The following is a 23,268-nucleotide window of genomic DNA, read 5'->3' as shown; positions in this document are numbered from 1 at the left end:
TTACCCTCCTGGGAGTATTCTACAGGCCCCCTGGTAGAAGTAGGGATACTGAGGAGCAGATTGGGAGGCAGTTTTTGGAAAGATGTGAAAATAACAGGGTTATTATAATGGGAGACTTCAACTTTCCATATGTTGATTGGCACCTACTTAGTGCCAAGGGTTTAGACAGGGTGCAGTTTGTTAGGTGTGTCCAGGACAGATTCCTGACACAATATGTTGACAGGCCGACTAGAGGGAATGCCATATTAGATCTAGTTTTAGGTAATGAACCGGGACAGGTGACAGATCTATCGGTGGGTGAGCATTTGGGGGACAGTGACCATTGCTCCATAACCTTTAGAATTGTCATGGACAGGGATAGGAGCAAAGAGGACGGGAAGATACTTAATTGGGGAAAGGCGAATTATGAGGCTATAAGGCGAGAACTTGGGAGTGTAAATTGGGGTGACATTTTTGAGGGGAAATGTACTATGGAGATGTGGTCGATGTTCAGGGATCTTTTGCAGGATGTTAGGGATAAGTTTGTACCGGTGAGGCAGAGGAGGAATGGTAGGGTGAAGGAACCGTGGGTGACGAGAGAGGTGGAACAACTAGTTAGGAAGAAGAGGGCAGCATACATAAGGTGTAAGCAGTAAGGATCGGACAGGGTTCTTGAGGAATCTAGAGTAGCAAGGAAGGAACTTAAAGGGCTGAGGAGAGCGAGAAGGGTACATGAAAAGGCTTTGGCGAGTAGGATTAAGGAGAATCCCAAGGCTTTTTTCTCGTACATGAAGAGCAGAAGGATGGCTAGAGTAAAGGTAGGTCCTATTAAAGACAAAGGTGGGAGGATGTGCCTGGAAGCTGTGGAAGTGGATGAGGTTCTCAATGAATATTTCTCTTCAGTATTCACCAAGGAGAGGGGTCTTGATGCTGCCGAGGACAGTGTTGGTGAGGGTAATGTTCTTGAGTATGTAGATATTAAGAGAGAGGATGTGTTGGAGCTGTTAGAAAATATTAGGACAGGTAAGTCCCTGGGGCCTGACAGAATATTCCCCAGGCTGCTTCGTGAGGCGAGGGAGGAGATTGCTGAACCGTTGGTTAGGATCTTTGAGTCCTCGTTGTCCATGGGGATGGTACCGGAGGATTGGAGGGTGGCGAATGTTGTCCCCTTATTCAAAAAAGGTAGTAGGGATAGTCCAGGGAATTACAGGCCGGTGAGCCTTATGTCTGTGGTGGGTAAGCTATTAGAAAGGACTCTAAGAGGTAGGATCCATGATCATTTAGAGAATCATGGACTGATTAGGGACAGCCAGCATGGCTTTGTGAAGGGAAGATCTTGCCTCACAAGCCTGATAGGGTTCTTTGAGGAGGTGACCAGGAAGATTGATGAGGGTAGTGCAGTGGATGTGGTCTACATGGATTTTAGTAAGGCATTTGACAAGGTTCCGCATGGTAGGCTTCTTCAGAAGGTCAGTGGGCAAGGGATCCAGGGAGGCTTGGCCGTGTGGATTCAGAATTGGCTTGCCTGTAGAAAGCAGAGGGTTGTGGTGGAGGGAGTGCATTCAGATTGGAGGGCTGTGACTAGTGGTGTCCCACAGGGATCGGTTCTGGGACCTCTACTTTTTGTGATATTTATTAATGACTTAGATGAGGTGGTGAAAGGCTGGGTTAGCAAGTTTGCAGATGACACAAAGATCGGTGGTGTTGTGGATAGTGTGGAGGGCTGTCGAAGCTTGCAGAGGGATATTGATAGGATGCAGAGCTGGGCTGACAATTGGCAGATGGAGTTCGATCCAGAGAAGTGTGAGGTTGTACACTTTGGAAGTACAAACTCCAAAGCGGAGTACAAGGTGAATGGCAGGATTCTGGGCAGTGTGGAGGAACAGAGGGATCTGGGGGTTCATATCCACAGATCACTGAAAGTTGCCTCACGGGTAGATAGGAACGCTTATGGGATGTTAGCTTTCATAAGTCGTGGGATCGAGTTTAAGAGCCCAAGAAGTGATGATGCAGCTTTACAAAACTCTGGTTAGGCCACACTTAGAGTACTGTGTCCAGTTCTGGTCGCCTCATTATAGGAAGGATGTGGAGGCATTGGAAAGGGTGCAGAGGAGATTTACCAGGTTGCTGCCTCGATTAGAGTGTATGGATTATGAGGCGAGACTAAGGGAGCTAGGGCTGTTCTCATTGGAGAGAAGGAGGATGAGGGGAGACATGATAGAGGTATACAAGATATTGAGAGGAATAGATAGAGTGGACAGCCAGTGCCTCTTTCCCAGGGCACTAATGCTCAAAGCAAGAGGACATGGCTTTAAGGTAATGGGTGGTAAGTTCAGGGGAGATGTCAGAGGGAGGTTTTTCACCCAGAGTGGTTGGTGCATGGAATGCACTGCCTGTGGTGGTGGTGGAGGCTGATACATTGGGCAAGTTCAAGAGATTGTTAGATAAGCATATGGAGGAATGCAAGATAAAGGGATATGTGAGAGGAAGGGGTTAGATAGTCTTAGGTGTGGTTTGAAGGGCAACACAACATGGTGGGCCAAAGGGCCTGTATTGTGCTATATTGTTCTATGGTTCAGAGGAATTGAGGCCAGAGTAGATCAGCCATGATCATATTAAATGGTAGGGTGGCTTGAGGGGCCTGGTGGCTTCTTTTTGCTCCCGTTTTCTTGTGCACGCTCAAGCCCCACATAAGTATTCAACCCTATTTAATAAGGTGCAGTATTCAGGAACACTCTTGTCTTTGGATGGTGCTCTAAATCGAGATGCCTCTGCTCTCTTGAATGGATGTAAAAGATCCCATGGGACATTTGAAAGAGACTCTTACCAAATTTCACTCATTAGTCACCTTTAAAGTCCCATTGAAGGGTAAAGGGGAGTAGATTCTGAGCTGCAGTAGGAGAGTTGGGAGTGGTAGACAAAGTTAATGTAACTTCTAATATATTATTAAATTATATTAATCTTAAATGGCTTTTCATGATAGAGTAAAAGATAGATAGGGGATCATTCTAAAGAGTATAGTGAGTACTTTGGTTGCAAAGAGCAGGTTTGAAAGATGCAGTGTTATGTAGAGTCACCAAAAGCAAGAGTAATTGCTTTGATGTCTGGGACTTGGGTGGAGGTAGGGGCAGAGGCTGGTGCTTTGGTAGTTGTTACACCTCCTGTTAATGGATACAATTGCCATTATTCACTGCCTGGCTCTTAAAGGTGAGACCGTGTTGAAACCAGACTACAATAAGGAGTTAGCACCTTCAGCAGAGGAGAGAGGACAGGTAGAAAGTTACCAACAGAAGATGGAGACTGGAAAAAAATTGCCTAAAATGTTCTCCTGTTAACATTTGACAAATTGCTGAGTTGCTTCCAGTCAGGGACAGCTTGATCTCTCCAGTTTCTCCTTGTCAATGCCCATCCTCCAAAAATTGCAACTCACTTAAAAACTTTGTCAGCTGAATCCTGTACTTTATAGAATCCAGCTCATAGTCACCTCTGAGTATTGTTGGGTTTTCCTGAACACTATTCTAATCTTTTCCCCCTCCCCAGGCTGCTTCCCAGTTGGAAGAATTCCATGAAATGCTTGACTTTGTTTTGAAGTGGGTGGAGAAAGCAAAGAACCTTGGCCACAGTGACATCATCTGGGAATCTGCATCTCAGCTCAACGACCAGCTGATGACCCACCAGGTTGGACGCATGCTCTTCCGCGTGGTTTTTTATCCTGATGTAGGGTTTCAGCCCGAAACGTCGACAATTCCTTTCCCTCCACAAATGCTGCTCAACCTGCTGAATTCCTCCAGCAGATTGTTTGTTGCTCCAAATTCCAACATTTGCAGTCTCTTGTATCTTCTGGTTTTTATCACTATGGCTGCAAGGTTGTACACCTGCTGCTAAGCTGGCAGCTACCTCTTGATGTTCCACCAGGCACAGGCCAGGGCAGGCTAGAATAATGCACAGTTATCCTCACCTAACAAAATTGATGTTGCATTTACAAACATAAGAATTAGGAGCAGAAGTAGGGTGCTCAGCCTCCTGAGCCTGCTCCACCATTTACTAAGGTTGTGGCTGATCTGATTAAGATCTCAACTCTGCATTCCAGTCTACCCACAGTAACCTTTCATTATTTTGCTTATCAAAAATCTATTGACCTCTGGCCTAAAAATATTCAGAGAGTCTGCTTCCCAGACCTTTTGAGGAAGAGATTTCCAAAGATACCAACCCTTAGAGAAGAAAAATATTCACTTCATCTGTCTTAAACGGCGATCCTTATTTTACAGTGATCCTTGGTTCTAAATGCTCCTAAGAGAAGAACTATCCTCTCCACATCCATCCTGTCAGGACCCCTCAGTATATTACAATTGGGTCTCCTCTCACTCTTCTAAACTCCAGTGGATACAAGCCAAGTCTGTCTAACCTTTCCTTGTGAGACAACCTGCACAATTCAGGGATAAATCTGGTAAACCTCTTCTGAATTGCTTCCAATACATTGATGTCCTCCTCTGAGATGCCATTGATCACAGAGTCATACAGCATTCCATTTCATACAAATGTGTTCAAATATCCTACAGTTCCATTTAAGAATCAAATACCACTTTCAGCCCACTATGACTGTTTGAAATACTTGTTCACTTAGTCATACTCTTCTACTGTTTCTCCAAAGATTTCCTTTTGAAATATCAACCTAGTTCCCTTTTGAAAAATCATTATTGAATCTGCTTTCACCCACCTTTTATACAGTGAAATCCAGATCTTAACACTTCATTGTGTGGGTGAAAAAAATCCTCTTCCAGGTATCTTACCTTTATCCTTTGATTACCAACCTTCCTGCCAATTGAGGTGGTTTCTCCTGTTAAAATCTGTTCATAATTTGCAATACTTCTCCTTGCCCTGCTTTTGGGAGAGTAAAACATAGAACAGTACAGCACAGGAACAGGTCCTTCAGTCCACAATGTTGTACTGAACTAATTAAATGCCCAGCAAAACTAATCCCTTCTGCCTACACAATGTCCATATCCTTCCATTTCCTGCATATTCATATGCCTATCCAAGAGTCGCTTGAATGCTCCTATCGTATTTGCCTCCACCATCACCCCAGGAAGCACATTCTGGGCACCCACCACTGTTTAAAAAAAACTTGCCCTGCACATCTCCTTTGAACTTATTCCCTCTCACTTTGAACACATGCCCTCTGCTGTTAGATATTTCAACCCTGGGAGAAAGATCCTGGCTGTCTACTCTATCTTTTGCCTCTCAATCTTATAAACCTCTCAGGTCTCCCCTCAGCCTCTCCTTAAAGCACATACCCTCTAATCCAGGCAGCATCCTGGTAAACCTCTTTTGCACCCTCTCCAAAGCCTCCACAAAGCCTCCACATCCTTCCTATAATGGGGCAACCAGAACTAACTGCAATACTCCAGATGTGGCCTAACTAGAGTTCTGTAAAGCTGCAACATGATTTCCTGACTCTTGAACTCAATACCTCAACTAATAAAGGCAAGCATGCCATATGCCTCTTTACCACCCTATCTAACTGTGCAACCAGTTTCATGGAGCTATGAACTTGGACCCAAAGATCCTTCTGCTCATTAACACTTAAGGGTCTTGTCATTAACAGTGTACTGTCTCTTAACATTTGATCTCACAAGGTGCAACACTTCACATTTGGCTGAGTTAAATTCCATCTGCCATTTCTCCACCCATATCTGCAACTGATCTATATCCCAGTGCATCCTTTGCCAGTCTTCCATGCTATCCACAACACCAGCAATCTTCGTATCACATACATCACAAACAGCAGAAGTCCCAGTCTGGATCCCTGGGGAACATCACTTGTCACAGATCTTCAGCCAGAATGAGTCCCATTGACCACTACTCTCTCTTTTCTATGAGCAAGCCAATTCTGAACCCAAATGGCCAAGTCACCATGGATCCCATCCTTCTGAATCTTCTGGATGAGCCTACCATGAGGGACCTTGTCAAACGCCGTACAAAAATCCATGTAGACAACATCCACAACTCTAACTTCATTAATCACCATCATCACCTCCTCAAAAAATTCAATCAAGTTAGTAAAACACAACTTTCCCTACACAAAGCCATGCTGACTTTCCAAATGCTCATAAATTTTATCCCTAAGAATCTTCTCTAATAGCTTCCCTACTACTGATGTGAGACTCACCAGTCTATACTTTCCAGGATTATCCCCATTTCCCTTCTTGAATAATGGAACAACATCTGCTACTTGCCAGTCCTCCAGGACCTCGCCTGTGGTTAGAGAGGACACAAAAATATTGGTCAAGACCCCAGCAATCTCATCTCTTGCCTCTCTCAATAATCTGGGGTATATCCCCTCAAGACAAGGGAGCAGAAGTAGGCCATTCGGTCCATCGAGTCTGCTCCAAAGAAAAGGGGAAAAAGAAATGAGAAATGTGGGGGTGGGGGGGTAGAAGTCTGCTCCATGAGCAAAAAAAACTATTCTAACCCCAATTTCTGGCCCTATCCCCATATCCCTTGATACCTTGACTAATTAAATATCTATCTATCTCCTCCTTAAATGCCTCCAATGATCTGGCCTCCACTGCTGTACGTGGCAAGGAATTCCATAAATTCACTACCCTCTGGCTAAAGAAATTTTTCCTCATCTCTGTTTTAAACCCATACCCTCTAATTCTAAGACTGTGCCCTCTGGTCCTGGACTCACCCACCAAGGGAAACAGCTTGGCCACATCTACTCTGTCCAGTCCTTTCAACATCTTAAATGTTTCTATGAGGTCCCCTCTCCTTCTTCTGTACTCCAGTGAGTACAGTCCAAGAGCCGACAAACACACATCATATGTAAGCCCTTTCATTCCGGGAATCATCCTCATAAATCTCCTCTGAACCCTCTCCAACGTCAGCACATCCTTCCTAAGATATGGGGCCCAAAACTGTACACAGTATTCCAAATGAGGCCTCACTAGTGCCCCATAGATCCTCATCAACACTTCCTTACTTTTATACACTATACCTCTTGAAATAACTGCCAACATGCCAATATTTTTGTGTCCTCTCTAACCACAGGCGAGGTCCTGGAGGACTGTCAAGTAGCAAATGTTGTTCCATTATTCAATAAGGGAAATGGCGATAATCCTGGAAAGTATGCTTTCCTTACCACCGATCCGACCTGGTGGTTAACCTTTAGGGTATCCTGCACGAGTATCCCCAAGTCCCTTTGTACTTCTGTACTTTGAATTTTCTCCCCTTCTAGATAATAATCTGCCTGTTTATGTCTGTTTCCAAAGTGTACAACGGCATATTTCTCAACATTGAATCTCATCTGCCATTTCTTTGCCTATTCTCCTAAACTATCTAGGTCTCTCTGCAACCTTCCTGTCTCCTCAATACTCTCTCTACTCCTCCACCTATCTTGGTGTCATCCGCAGACTTAGCCACAAAACCATTTACTCCATCATCCAAATCGTTAATGTACAGGGTAAAAAGGAGCAGCCCCAACACTGACCCCTGCAGAACACCACTAGTAACCGGTAGCCAACCAGAACAGGATCCTTTTATTCCCACCCTTTGCTTTCTGCCAACCAGCCAATGCTCCACCCATTCTGTTATCCTACCTGTAATTCCATGACCTCTCATTTTACTAATCAGTCTCTTGTGCGGCACCTTGTCGAAGGCATTTTGAAAGTCTAAATACGCAACATCTACCGCCTCTCCCTTATCCACCCTACCTGGGATTTCTTCAAAAAAACTCAATAAGTTGGTCAGGCAGGATCTTCCCTTCACAAAACCATGTTGGCTTGGACCTATCTTGCCTTGCACCTCTAGGTATTCCATAACCTCATCCTTGAATATTGATTCTAATAACTTTCCCACCACCGACATCAGACTAATAGGTCTGTAATTTCCTTTATGCTGCCTCCCACCTTTCTTATACAGCGGAACTACATTTGCAATCCTCCAGTCCTCTGGAACCATGCCGGAGTAAATCGATTCCTGGAAAATTATTACCAATGCCTCCGCTATCTCTAAAGCCACATCGTTCAGAACCCGGGGATGCACCTCATCCGGTCCAGGAGACTTAGTCCATTTAGCTTTCCTAGCACCTTCTCTCTAGTAATCTTAACTGAACTCAGTTCCATTCCTTGAGACCCCTGACTAACCGGCACATTGCTGATGTCCTCCACAGTGAAGACCGATGCAAAATACTCATTTAGTTCCTCTGCCATCTCTATCATCCATTATAATCTCTCCCACACAGTTATCGATTGGTCCTATATCAACCCGTCTCTCTCTTACTCCTTATATATTTAAAAAACTCTTAGTATCCTGTCGAATGTTATCTGCCAACTTCCTTTCATAATTCATCTTTTCTTTCCTAATGACCTTCTTAGTTTCTTTCTGCAGGTTTTTAAAAGTTTTCCAGTCTTCTGTTTTCCCACTAATTTTTGCTTCCTTGTATGCCCTCCCTTTTGCTTTTATTTTAGCCTTCACCTTGCTCGTTATCCACATTTTTCCATTCAAAACCTTTTTTCGTGGAATATATCTATCCTGCATTTTCCTTATTTCTTGTAGAAATTCTATGCATTTCTGCTCTGCCATCCCTCCAGCTAGCTTACTCTTCCAATCAGTTTGGGCCAGCTCCTCTCTCATGCCACTGTAATTTCCTTTGTTCCACTGAAATATCGATACACCAGTTATCAGTTTCTCCTTCTCAAATTTGAAACTGAACTCAGTCGTATTGTGATCACTAGTTCCTAATGGTTCCCTTACCTTTAGTTCCCTAATCACCTCCGGTACATTACACAGCACCCAATCCAAAACAGCCGATCCCCTGGCGAGCTCATCAACAAGTTGCTCCAAAAAGCCATCCTGTAGACATTCCACAAATTCACTGTGCTGAGATCTACTGCCTTGCTGGATTTCCCAGTCCACCTTCGTGTTAAAATCCCCCATAATTATCTTAACGTTGTCACTCTGACATGCTTTTTCTATTTCTAACGGCAACTTATAGTCCACTTCCTGATTTGCTATTTAGGGGGCCTATATATAACTGCTACTATTGTCCTTTTACCCTTGCTATTTCTTAGCTCCACCCATAAGGATTCCACCTCTTGACCCAATGTCCTTCCTTTCTATTGATTTTATATCATTACTAACCATCATGACCACACCACCCCCTCTGCCTACCCACCTATCCTTCCTATACACTGTGTACCCCTGGACATTTAGTTCCCAATCACATCAGGTACTAGGGATTTATCCACCTTAATGCTCTTTAAGAGACCCAATACTACCTCCTTCTTTATCTTCAAATGCCCAAGTAAATTAGCATGCTCTGCACTGATCTCCCTATCCTCCACATTCTTCTCCTTGGTAAATACTGATGCAAAGTACTCATTTAGGACCTCACCCACATCCTCCACTTCCAAGCACGTGTTCCCTCTTTTATCCTTGAGTGGTCCTACCCTTTCCCTAGCTATCCTCTTCCTCTTGATGTATGTATGGAATGCCTTGGGATTCTCTTTAATCCTACTTGCCAAAGACTTTTCATGGCCCTTCTTGGCTTTCCTAATTCATTTCTTGAATTCTTTTCTGGCTTCTTTATAATCCTCAAGGGCTCCGTTTGATATTAGATTCCTAAGCATTTCATACTTTTCCTTTTTCTTCTTGACTAAATTCCCCACCTCTCTTGATATCCAAGGTTCCCTGACCTTGCCATCCTTCTTACTGGAACATACTTGTCCTGTACTCTTTGCAGTTGATCTTTAAACACCCTCCACATGTCAGATGTGGACTTGCCCAACAACAGCCCAATTAACTCTCCCTAGTTCCTGCCTAATGCTCTTGTAATCTGCCCTGCTCCAATTTAGTACTCTCCTGCAAGGTCCATACTTATCCTTATCTTTAGCTTTCTTCAAACTTGAGATGTGGTCACTGTTCCCTAACTGTTCTCCCACTGAAAGGTCGGTCACCTAGCCAGACTCATTACCCAACACCAGGTCCAGCATGGCCCCTCCTCTTGTTGGACTATCTACATACTGATTGAAGAAACCTTCTTGGATGCATCTAACAAATTCTGTCCCATCTAAACCACTTGCACTAAGGAGGTCCCAGTTTACATTAGGGAAGTTGAAGACCCCCACTACAACAACCCTGTTGTTTTTACACCTTTCCCTAATCTGCCTGCATATCTTTTCCTCAATGTCCCAGTGGCTATTGGGAGGTCTGCAGTATAATCCTATCAGAGTGATTGCACCTTTCTTATTTTTCAGTTCTACCCATATAGACTCAAGTGGATGAGCCCTCCATTACCTCCCTTCTGAGTGCAGCTGTGATATTGTCCCTGATTAATAGCACAAATCCATCTCTCACCTCCCCCCCCAAAGTATCCAGTATCCAAAGGGGTATACTTGTTGCTGAGGGGAATGGCCACAGGGGAACACTGCACTGATTGCCCACTCCCTTCCCTTCCCCTGGTGGTCACCCATCTATTTGAAGCTTGTACCCTGGGCCTGACTACCTCGGTAAAAGTCTCATCTAATAGGTTTTCAGCCTCCCAGATGGTCCTGAATACATCCAGCTCCAGTTCCGCGACCTGGTCTGTCAGGAGCTGCAGCTGGGTGCACTTCCTGCAGATGTAGTCATCAGAGAGACTGCAAGGTTCCCTGACATCCCACATCTTACAGGAGGAGTATTCCATCGCCCTAACTGCCATCCTGCCTACACTGAATCAAGGACTAAGGATTTACAAACAACAAAGTAACTGTGCTTTCTCACTGAATCCTTTTTTAAAAGATCTGCTCTCACTCCCAACACCTGGGCCACTTGCTCTGCCTCTTCACACCAAAGCCTCAGCTCCCCACTCTAACAATGGCCACTCTGCTTTGACCCTGGCTTCTTTTTATTGGCTGCTGTTAACTAGCTAATTAGGCAATCAATTATTAATTAACAATTTGCAAATGTGCTTCTTTTATGCTTCTGTTCAGTGAAACACACCAGATCATCCCGAGACCTACCTCTTTTGAACTCTTGCGCATCTCGCTCCAAGTCCCTCCCGCTCCTACTCAGTGGTTCCATTTTCTCATCTCGTATCTCATCTCTAGTAGCACTTTGAGGATAGGTGAAATTTTCAAGGGCATAAACCAATGGTCCAATTGATTTGATATGACTTATACCTGAAAGAATAGTAAGTGGCTTTGCATGATACAGTGCTCTAATAGTGCTATTAGCATCAGCCTAGGTGTGGTGTGGAAATTTGCATCCTTCTTCCACTTGTTAATGCCAAAAGTGGTTTACCTTGTGTCCTGTGGTTTCCCGTAAACCAACTCATCTCCAGCAAGCATGAAAAGAAGCATGACTGGCACACTTCAGCAAATCTTCCCATCTCCACCAAAGTTGGTAACATTATTACACAGACCACCAAGCAACATGCAGCCAGTAAAAGCTAGGTCTCCTTGCCTAAATCAAACATATATGCCCAGGTGCAAACGCAGCTCCATCAATCAAACTCTAGTTCATAACATTATTTTGTCGCCCTATGCAATCCTTGAGCGGCATAGGATTCATCCATGTGGCCCCACTTGAACCACTGACTGAAGCTGAGACCTGGACATAAAACTCTTACCTGATGCGCAACCTGATAGCATAACCTGCGGCACGCTATTACAGTGCCAGCGACCTGGGTTCAATTCGGTCTGCTGCCTGTAAGGAGTTTGTACGTTCCCCCCGTGACTGTGTAGGTTTCCTCCGGGTACTCCGGTTTCCTCCCACATTCCAAAGACATACGGGTTAGGAAGTTGTGGACATGCTATGTTGGTGCCAGAAGCGTGGCAACACTTGCAGGCTGCCCCCAGAATACTCTACGCAAAGATGCGTTTCACTGTGTTTCAATGTACATGTGACTAATAAAGAAATCTTAAGTAGCCATTAGCAAGCAGGAGAATGGGGATGATTAAAGATGATTTATTAGAACAGAGAGAAAAATGGAAATTCTTTTGATAGGCTGAGAAGATGTGGCCATTGGCTGAGGCGGGGGAGACTTAAGAGGTAAACATAATGGGGAAAAGAAGTGGAAGTGCCACCTTCACCTGGAGATAATTCAGGGAGGTCACTCACCATTTATTTCCTCAGACAGAGTTGTTGATGCTTGAGATCCCTGTGCTGGGAACTGTGCAATCATTCCTAGCTCTTCTATGGCATCACCCCCTTGAGACAAGATTGCAAGTGCTCCAGAGGAGGGAACCTCAGGCTTCAGGAAGCAGCTGATCACTGCAGGTGCCAGCTCTGTGGTGAGAGGAGGTTCACACAGTACATGGTTTCTAAAGGATGATCTGGTCATTCATTGCTTATTGCACTGTCAGGATGCAATTCATCTGCAGTAAGAATGGCTGCATTCACATCATTTCTGGAAGTAATTTATCGGCCATAAGGAACTTTGGATATTCTGAGGTCAGGAAAAATGTATATAAATACAAACCTCCCTTTCACTGATGAAACTCATTGTCACTGAACATGCTATTCCCTGCAAGGCAAGGCTGATTGAATTAAAGATTTAACAAACTGGTTTTGGGATGCTCCAAAATGTCTTGAGGACACAGCAGTTCATGTCTTTTGTTCCCCCTCTAGGCTACTCTCCGTGAATCAGAGGAAATCCAGAGCGACCTGCAGGCCATGAGTGAGAAGTTGGACAGTGTCAGCGACGTGTATCAGACGGCAGCCATGTCTCAGCGGGTGAGCGATCTCCGCCAACAGACTGAAGAGCTCCAGCAACTTGCGCGAACCCGGCTGCAAAGCCTGCAAGATGCAGCCAAGGTAAACCAGCCACCTGATTTATTACCAGCACACTTAGTAAAATAAGAATGAATGTGAGCAAGACCAGTTGTTGCTTCATCAAAACTGCCTAGCCCAGTGGTGTGGCAAATTAACACTAAAGGAAGGCTGAGGTTCACACATTCGTGAAAGGACATTGGATTAGGTTCCCTGAAATACTTAGAGATGAAGGGGTGTAATTATTATTCTTGGTTTACAAAGATTTTGAATGGGAGTTAATTGTTTTGTTCTTGATCGCATTTGGCGTTACACAATGATTTTTACTTTCCAGTGCAGGAACATTATACCTCATTGGGAACAGTATGGTAAATTTTAGTCCCTCAAATTTAAGCTGTAGTCCCACATTAAGACTGGTGTCTATAGTTTTCTGATCACAATTCATGGATAGAGCATAGACTGTTAATGTGCAGTAGTTTGAGAAATCCATTGGCGGGTTCATACTTATTTCTTAGGAATCATTATTAGGTCTCTTTCAGTACAGGGATTAAACTCTTTAGTGAAGTGGATTAACTTCTGTAAAATTATGACCATTGTAAATTATAACCTTGTTCATTGTTCAGTTTTGGTTTTGCGGTCCAGAGTAATACCAAACAATTAAAAGAAAACACAGCACAGATACAGCAACCACTTTCTGGATTGAGGTCATGATGTGAGGAAGTTGGAAGGAATGCTGAGAAACATCTTAATCAAATCTCCAATATCCGGTGTTGCTAATCTTTTATTGTTTTTGAGAGGAAAGAGAATTGCACTTGAGTAATACTGATGGTAATAAATACCTGATACTACATTCTTGCTTAGCCATTTAATTGTCACTTTAGTTATTTATATAGTGCCTTTAATATAATAAAACTTCCCAACACATTTCACGGGAGCTTTAGCTAACTAAGTTTGACATTGAGCCACATTGTAAGATATAGAAATGTCTGAAAGGAGGTGAGGGAACCAAAAGGTTGAGGGAGGAAATTCCCAAGTTTATTGTACTAATCAAACAAAGGATAGGAAAAACACTGTATTAACTTCCTGAAGAGGATGATTGAGGCTGAATGACTTGTGTTAACTGTAATAGCTTGTAGGATTAACAAAAGTGAGGCAGACTGTGGAGCTGTGGTGGTGTTGAGGGAGAAGGTACACTGGGGGGATGTGAGCAAAGTAGGATGAAAACATGGTCATTGTTTCATCTAGACTTGCTGATTGAACAAGTGTGTTGGGAAGGGGAAGACCAATCAGCAGCTCTCATTCCATCTTTTGCGTTGGTACCTTGTCCTATTGCTGAGCAGCTGATTGATTCAAATTAGTTGGGGCACATTCTTCACTGCTCTATGGTCTTCCATTGTCCCCTGCTTCTCTTTGAGGTGGTGCCATGGGAATTCCGGGGTTTAACACTGTCATTTGTAGACAGCACAGCCTGGGGAGAGGGGTCAGGTGGGAGTGGTGGAAGATATCGTGGGCAGGCATGGTAGTGTAGTGGTTAGCATAACACTATTACAGCGCCAGCGACCTGGGTTCAATTCCGGTCACTGTCTGTAAGGGGTTTTTGCGTTCTCCCCGTGTCTGCGTGGGTTTCCTCTGGGTGCTCCGGTTTCCTCCCACATTCCAAAGACGTACGGGTTAGGAAGTTGTGGGCATGCTATGTTGGCGCCAGAAGTGTGGCGACACTTGAGGGCTGCCCCCAGAACACTCTATGCAAACATGTATTTCACTGTGTGTTTCGATGTACATATGACTAATAAAGATATCTTAGATCTTAGTGGATGCATTGGACATTAGGATTAGAGAAGTGCAGACATTGTGGAGAATGACTGAACTGGGGAATAGAAACAAATGGATCGGAATGGTGTCTTGGATGGATTTGAAAACAAGGATGAGAGTTTTAAAACTGAAACATGGCTGAATTGAGAGTAGATGCTGGCCAGCCCATGGATATTGAGTGAATAGGACTTGGTGTGAGCTGGAATACAGGCAAAAAAAGCTCAGATCTACAGAGGCGAAGGATGGCAAGAAAACCCAATGAGCACTGGAAATAGCTGACTGTAGAGGGAACAGTGACATGATTGAGAGTTTGAGCAACTGAAGGGCTGAAGCAGGGGTGGAGACAGTTGATGTTATGTGGGTGGAAATGACAGAAATGTCCAGATACACCACCTTGATATTGAGAGGGTGGAGGAGAAGATTATTGCATGACGCAAGATTAGCCCACTCATCTCTTCCAAAATCTCCTGTCAGGGTAGAACAAGAGGTTGCAATCCCAATCAACTCAGACTTTGTCCCATTGTAACAATTTAGGGCCAAATTTTTGAGATGAGATTAATTGCCTTGCTCTCTATTAAACAGTGTTGGGAAGGACTACTGTGAAAACCCATCACTGCAGACTGAGAAGCAATGCCAAGTGACGCAGGTAACTTGTTATTGTGCTGATTTCATTGACCAGCTTTGTGCACCTCACAGGATATGGAGCAGTTTGAGACAGAGGTGAAGAGTCTGCAGGCGATGGTGAAGCAGGCCCAAGTTACTTTGACCTCTCCTGAGCTCGCTCGACTGTGTCTTAAGGAGCAACTCTTCCAAAGACAGGTACCAAATCTAGAAAAGTACTGCACAGAAGTAGGTCATTTGAACTTGTGTCTGTGTTGGCTCCTTGAAACAGCGATCCAGTTGGTCACATGCCCCTGCTCTTACACTACAGTCCTGTAAATTGTCCTTCCTCCAGGATTTATTCAATTCCCCTTGAAGGTTGTTGAATCTACTTCCACTATTATTTCAAGGTAACCATTGCTGCCTAAAAAAAATTCCTCCTTTTATCCATCCCTTTTTTCTGGCCAATTATCTTAAATCTATGTTCCCCGCATGAATACCACTGAAAACAATCTATTGTTTCCAAATCCCCCATAACATTGTGAAATCTTTGGAAACAACCAGCAGGTCAGGCAGCATCTGCAGAAAGAGCACCAAAGCCAAGACTTTAGGTTGGACACCTCAGGGTTATTGAATTGAAGCGTTCGCCCTGCTTCTCCTTCTGCAGATGCTGCATAACCCATGTGTCCTGTTTTTATTTCAGATTTCCAGTATCTGCAGTTCTTTTAAATTTTCATTTGCTGTAAAATCTTTCCCAGGTTCCTCCTGCTCTAAGGAAAAACAATCTTGTAATTCCTCTTCTCACTGTATAACTGAAGTTACTTATCAATGATACCATTCAAAGAGGGCAGGTGAACAGTCTCCCTATTGGGACTTGAACTCAAGAAATTTTGACATGCATCAAAATATTATATCAGCTGAGGCAAGTTGGACTGTTTTCTGTGTATGCCCACCACTCGGCCATCAAGGCTGGTTTGTAGACATGTCGTTTGATAGGGCTTCCAGAGATCTGTAAGGCCAAAGCACCCATTAACAAAGTTAGGTTGAGATATGTGACTCACCCCTTTGGCATTGAACCATGCAGTAACTGCACTTTACCATTTACCCCAAGTGTAAACAAAACAGGTCTCAGTATTCTTAATGATTCAGCCCCATCAGTGTATGTGGTAGAGTAGAAGTCCTAAGATGGAGATTGCCTCAGATCCTGGCGATCGGGACCTATTCATGGCAAGGGGCGCCATCGTGACCTGCCAACCAAAATACCAGTGTGGCCCTGTAGGTCAGGCTTGGGAAAGAGATCAATCCACTTTGCTGTTGATTAATCTTACCCTGCAGGGGTTCTGAGATTCTGCCCAATTCACAAGTTCCGCTGGTTTTATGGGATTTAAAGGGCAGTAATTCTTGGGATTCCTTAGGAACTCTGTCCCTACCCAATCCTGTCCAAAATCACTCTTTCGAATTTGAGTGAAGATATATGGATATAAAGCACCTTTAACACACCTATGAAGGAACTGGGATCCCAATGGAAACTGGCTTCATCCTAAATTTTTGTAAAAATCCTGTCTCCCATTCTACACTCCATTCCCCCCTCCAGGAATTTTGAGGCACTAGTATTGAATTACCTTAAGATCCATGCCCAGCACAACATTCGGGTGCAGTGTATCCTTTCAGACTAACGGTGTGATTTCTGTCTGGCTAGAGGTTGCTGGCTGACATGGAGGGGTTCAAGCAGAAGGTACAGGTCGTACAGAAACATCAGGCTGCCCTGCGAATTCCAGAAGAAATAGTCACCAACCTGCCCATCTGCCAGACCGCACTGAGGCTGCAGGAGGAAGCCAGTCGTCTGCAACACACTGCCATCCAGCAGTGCAATATCCTTCAGGTGGGCTTGAGTTGGGCATGGTCAAAGCCTGCGGTGATGCTATTGTGAATCACTCGGAGTGGGTGGAAGGTTGGGGGCGGCGGAGATGGACGAGTGATGTAACTTGGTGACACAGCTTGTTTCCTGTCACTGGACACACAGTGGCTACACTGCAGCTACTCACCATGGCTTCTTCAGCAGCACCTCACAACCCATAAGGTCCATCATCCAGAGGACAAGGGCAGCTAGCAGGTGAGAACAGGACCACCTCCAGATTCCCCTTTATGCCACTCCAATGTGCGGAATGGATCAGTGTCCTTCCTGGCTGGTGGACTTCCCTATAAATATAAAATAATAAGTCTGTATCCTTCCATTCCCTGTCTGTTCTTGTGCCTGTCTAAATGTCTCTTATAGGTTGCTATTGTATCTCCTTCCACTACTTTCCCTGGAGCGCATTACAAGCACCTACCACTCTGTCTGTGTGTCTGTGTGGTGGGGGGGGACAAGCAGTGCATGCTGGCCTTTTCAGCAACACTCACATCACAAGGATTTTCACTCAAAAAAATGGTCAACTTAACCCTCCAATGCACAGGATTCTTCACTGCCAAAAAATTCTCTCTGCCAGCTTCCTAAGCAAACTGCCATGAGGCAAAGGAAAGATATGAAAAGCTACTCTTGCAGTGAATCTCACTCAGTTTCAGTTGTAAGTGAACATAGAACAGGAACAGGTCCTTCAGCTCACAATGTTTGTGCTAACCATGATGCCAACTTAATCCCATCTGCCTGCACATGTTCTGTATCCCTTCATTCCCTGTCTGTTCATGTGCATGTCTAAATGCCTCTTATACGTTGCTGTTGTATCTGCTTCCACCACTTCCCCATGGCATTGCGTAAATCTCCCTTAAACTTTCCCCCTCACCTTAAATCTATGCCCTCAAGTATTTGACATTTCCACTCTGGGGGAAAAATACACATTTATTGGTATTGGTTTATTATTGTCACTTGTACCAAGATACAGTTAAAAAATTGTCTTGCATACTGTTCATACAGATCAATTCATTACACAGTGCAGATACATTGAGTTAGTACAGAATGCATTGAGGTAGTACAGTTAAAACAATAACAGAGTACAGAGTAAAGTGCCACAGCTACAGGGAAGTGCATTGCAGGTAGACAATACAACAAGGTAGATTGTGAGGTCAAGAGTCCATCTCATCGTATAACTGTTCAATAGTCTTATCACAGTGGGATAGAAGCTGTCCTTGAGCCTGGTGGTATGTACCCTCAGGCTCCTGTATCTTCTGCCTGATGGGAGAGGAGAGAAGAGAGAATGATCAGGTGGTGGGCTCTTTGATTATGCTGGCTGCTTCACCAAGGCGGCAAGAGGTATAAGACAGAGTCCATGGAGGGGAGGCTGGTTTCTATGATGCACTGGGCTGTGTCCACAGCTCTCTGCAGTTTCTTGCGGTCCTGGGCAGAGCAGTTGCTGTACCAAGCCATGATGAATCTAGATAGGATGCTTTCTATGGTGCATCGATAAAAGTTGGTGAGAGATTTGATTTCCACGAGAGTAGAATTGAAATGAGTTTAAGATGGGTCCTTTACATTTGCAACTGGGGAAAGTTTGTCCAATAATAAAGCAATTATTTTGCATTTAACTTTGTGCTGCAGGAGGCAGTGATTCAGTACGAACAGTATGAACAGGAGATGAGGCACCTCCAGCAGCTGATTGAAAGGGCGCACCGCGAGATCCAGGAAAGGCCTGTGTCCACCAGCAACATCCAGCAGCTGCAGGCCCAGATCTCCAGGCATGAGGTAATTACAAGGTTAAACCCTACATGTAAGTCAGCACCAGAGGTCAGTTCAGCAGTTCTTACAAGGCTTGCAGTTGCCAATGGCATCAAATGAAGCCAGGACTGGTGTACACCTGGGGCTGTGGATGTTACAGAGTGCCTCCTGGCCACTGAAGTACTTTCGAAACACAGCCACTTTTTCTAGAAACTTGGCAGCCAACTTATGCATAGCAAGATCTCATGAATATTAATGAGCTAATGTCCAGATGGACTCATAGGAATTACAACACAAGAGGCTGCCATTTGGCCTGTGTTATCAGTGCTGCCTCCATGAAAGGGTTAACTGTGTTTAATCCCACACAGCTGCCTTTGATGGAAATACTCAGCAGGCCAGGCAGCATCTGTGGAAAGAGAAACAGTTAATGCTCCAGGTTGAAGACCCTTCAGCAGTCAAGCATATGCCCAGGGAAAGGTAGAATTCGGGATATGTGTGTCTGATTTTGCATACTGCTCCAGATACTGAGAGATTCACCATTAAATTACATGAAGGGACATGGTGTTATGAAACTTGTACACCTAACAATTGAGAAATAGTCAGGGCAAGTCCATTCCAATTGAAATGAATTTAATTGCTTACTAGTCTTAATTACTACAAAGCAACCTTGCCTGATACTGAAAATGTATTTACATTGTAGAATCTTATTCAGTTTCAAATGTTTGTAGAGGCTTAATTTAAAACAAAATATTTTGGTTCATTCTTCCTTACTCTCCCAATCTTTCCATTTCTTTCACTTTTTGTAGCTTTAATAGTCAATTGGTTTCCTATTTTAATTTCCATGCCTCAATAATGACCCTTCCGTGTGACTGGCTGAAGAGGTAATACTGTTGTTTGCTTTGTTAATCTAAGCCCTACATCCTTGTAGGTATCTTGGACCCCCCTCAAAGACTATAGGTTATTGCTGAAAGAACTCTGTTGTGAACAACGTCCACACCTTTGCTGCTGTTCACATTCTAAAGAATGTGTGAAGTAATTACTCACCAGAAAAGAACAAGACTTGTCCATTCCACAATCGCAATTTAATGCACGGATTTATTTATTGCCAGAGCATCTCTGGTGCTGAAAGTTATAAAGGAAGCATGGAATTGCATTCCCTTAAATTTCATTTATTTTGGGAAAACTAAAAATACGAATTTTATTGTCTTTGTAATCCATCTCTTATTTTCTCTTTCTGTAGCTTATTTGGTGTTTACTTCTCAATTGTAACTTTTATTCCCTACTTCTGTCCTCCAAGCAAAAAGAAACCCTGTTGATGCTGGAAATCTGAAATGAAAACAAAATGCTGGAGATAGTCAGCAGTCAGGCAGCATCTGTACAGAGAGAGGAACGGAGTTCACAGTTCAGGACGATTCGATCTGAGATGTTAACTCGGTTTCTCTCCGCCTTTCCCCTGCTTCTTTAACAATTGTCCATTTCCATTGCTTAACGAGAGAAGACGCAGTTGTTGGGCCTCTGAGTACGGTCCCCTGTAGAGAGCGCTGCACCTACCCTAAATCTAAAGGCACTGTGAAAATCCCAGAGGAAATCTGCGGGCAAAGATGACATCGACTCTGGATCCGGGTGAATGAGTCGGAGAGCGCGTCGGCCGCTGTGTACAAAATGAGTGCCGTCGCAATGTGTAAGAAGTAGTTTGGAATCGCTGCACTGTTGGGTGGTGATGTTGCAGGAGCTGGTTTCTAGACCTGGGCTTTTTGTACCAGCTCGGTGCTGGCGAGCTTCGAATCAATGCAGACCAACAGACCAAAGTGAAGCGGAGCGAGACTCCTTCCTCTGAGAAACTTCAGTCTGCCTCCTTCACTCTGGTCCACTCACTGTCGAGGCTGCATTCCCCACTGCTATGGCGAGACTCCAGCACGAGTGAATCAGACCCACTGCACCCAGCAGCGAGCGGGACTCTATTCCCCGCTCACTTTCGGATGCCGCTGATTCTCAGCAGGGCCGGCGGCAGTTAGCTGCACCCGGGACCACATGCAAAAGCAAAATCTGCAAAGCGAGACGGAGAGGTAACGACAGAGAGGCAGGGCGCCGGCACACTGACGCAGAAGAGAGCGCCCTCGCCGCTGCCTGGATGGTAACATTCCCAGACAGCCTCGGCTCCATGTGACCCGTTGTTTTACAGCTGTGGCCATCTGTCTTCCCTTCTGCACAACGGGCAAAGCACCTGACTGTTTGCCTCTCTGCTGCTAGTGTCGGGACGCCTTTTTTGAAAGGGGGAGGGGGGTGGGAGATGGTTAGAGATTACTCGAATCATTTCCTGTTTGTGCAGTGCAGACTGCCTTTAGAGGTTGTGTGTTGTCAGCTCCTGTGCGGCGCTTCCCCCTCCCCCCCCCAAACAAAATACTGCAGGCGGAGCCCGACGGTAGACTCTTGGCTTCAGGCACAATTCATTGTAAGAGGGAAAGAGAGGAGGAGCTGAAGCGTATTGAGTGTCCGAGCAACAGACGAGGTTCCTAAACTGTCCCTTTGATTTCTCCCCGCTCCACCCTGTCTTCGAGCAGGACTTCGCGCAGAAGATCAAAGGCTACCAGGAGCAGATAGCGGCGCTGAACACCAAGTGCAAGATGTTGACCATGAAGGCAAAGCACACCACCATGTTGCTGACGGTCACCGAGGTGGAGGGGTTGGAGGAGCTGGACGGAGAGCCCCTGCCGGCACACTCAGCCCACCCTTCCGTTGTCATGGTAGGCTTGCTGACTCTCCTCATCAGCGTTCAGCGCATTGGTTGCATGTTCAAACATAGTTATCGCCCACCCTCCCGCTTCAATAAACCGCCGGATCTCACTGCAGGTCACTTGCGAGTTAGCCCTCTTACTTGAGAATGTTCCCCGGTAACGCACTTTGTTGGAGATTTCATAGAGTAACGGAGTCATTTTACTGTGGGGTGGGCGTGAGCTGACGCTACTCTTTCTGTGTTATTGTCTTCGGAGGTTTTTATTTCACGTTGCTGGAGGGAAGTTGTGATGTTTTCAATGGTTTGTGCTTTACTGTGTGTTTATATACATATTATATACTCTCTTCCTGATCTCTCTCTCTCTCTCTCTTTCTCATTGAATCGTCTTGCTTCTGCCCGGTTTGTATCAGATGACAGCCGGGCGCTGTCACACCCTCCTCTCACCTGTCACAGAGGAGTCTGGGGAAGAGGGGACCAACAGCGAGCTTTCCTCTCCGACAGCTTGTCGCTCTCCCTCACCTGTGGCTAATGCTGATGTGTCTGTTAACCAGGTACTATCTTCTCAATCCTTCACACTGATGGCATGCTTGATCACCAGTTAGATATCCCATTAACTCCATGTATCTTAGGAGGGTGAAAATCCTGTTTCTAATGGTGCTTGTTAGTCCTATGGGCCTCAATCTCCAAAAGAGGTGGTTAGTAAACAGATCCAACTGAGCTGATTGTCTTAACTGCAGCAATGACATTTACAAGACATCTCAGTAGGAGACACAAAAGACTGCAGATGCTGGAATCTGAAGCAACAAACAATTTGCTAGAGGAACTCAGCAGGTCAGGCAGCATCTGGAGGGGGCTGGTGTTAGAATTTTTGATGTTTCAGGTTGAAACCCTGCATCAGGACTCTGTAGGAGTACCTCTTAGGGTAGTGTCCTAGGCACAACCATCATCTTCAGCTGCTTCATCAATGACCTTCAGTCGTAACATCAGAAGTAGGGATGTTCGCTGATGGTTGCACAATGTTCAGCACCATTTGTGACTCCTCAGACAAGGAAGCAGTCCACACCCAAATGCAGCAAGACCTGGACAATAGCTAGGCTTGGGCTGATAGGTGGCAAATTACATTTGTGCCACACAAGTGCCAAGCAATGAAGATATCCAACCATAGAAAATCCAGCTCTCATCTCCTGACATTCAATGGCATTACCATCACTGAATCCCCCACTATCAATATCCTGGGGTTTACCATTGACCAGAAACTGAACTCAAGTACATTGTGGTTACAATAGAAAGTGTGAGGCTAGGAATCCTGTGGCAAATGACTTAATTCTCCAAAGCCTGTCCACCATCTGCAAGGCTCAGGTTGGGAGTGTGATGGAACACTCTCCACTTGCCTGGGCGAGTGCAGCTTGAACAACACTCAAGAAGCTTGACACCATACAAGACATAGCAGCCCACTTGGTAGGCACCCCATCCACAATCATTCACTCACTCCACCACTGATCCACAGTCACAGCCGTTTGTACCATCTACAGGATGCACTGTAGTAACTCTTCAGGACTCCTTGGACCTCTACCAACTAAAAGAATAAGGGCAGAAAAACATGGGAACACCACCACCTGGAAGCTGCCCTCCAAGCCGCACACCATCCTGACTTGGAAATATATTGCTGTTCCTTCACCATCACTGGGTCAAAATCCTGGAACTTCCTCTCTAATAGCATTGTGGGTGTACCCACACCTTAAGG

At 44.9% G+C, this 23,268-nt stretch overlaps 1 protein-coding gene across 1 annotated transcript in view; it reads left to right on the top strand.

The window, feature by feature from the left end:
- Nucleotides 1-23,268, top strand: part of syne1b (spectrin repeat containing, nuclear envelope 1b) — a 392,896-nt gene that overhangs the window by 225,204 nt on the left and 144,424 nt on the right. Inside the window, 7 exon segments of the mRNA XM_052012795.1 lie at nt 3,520-3,657; nt 12,589-12,774; nt 15,238-15,360; nt 16,841-17,023; nt 18,674-18,817; nt 21,352-21,534; nt 21,935-22,075. Of these exon segments, the coding sequence (XP_051868755.1) occupies nt 3,520-3,657; nt 12,589-12,774; nt 15,238-15,360; nt 16,841-17,023; nt 18,674-18,817; nt 21,352-21,534; nt 21,935-22,075 (1,098 nt within the window).

This window comes from Pristis pectinata, chromosome 3 (genome assembly GCF_009764475.1).
Source record: "Pristis pectinata isolate sPriPec2 chromosome 3, sPriPec2.1.pri, whole genome shotgun sequence".
Classification (NCBI taxonomy): domain Eukaryota; kingdom Metazoa; phylum Chordata; class Chondrichthyes; order Rhinopristiformes; family Pristidae; genus Pristis; species Pristis pectinata.
This window is presented reverse-complemented; position numbering and strand designations above follow the sequence as displayed.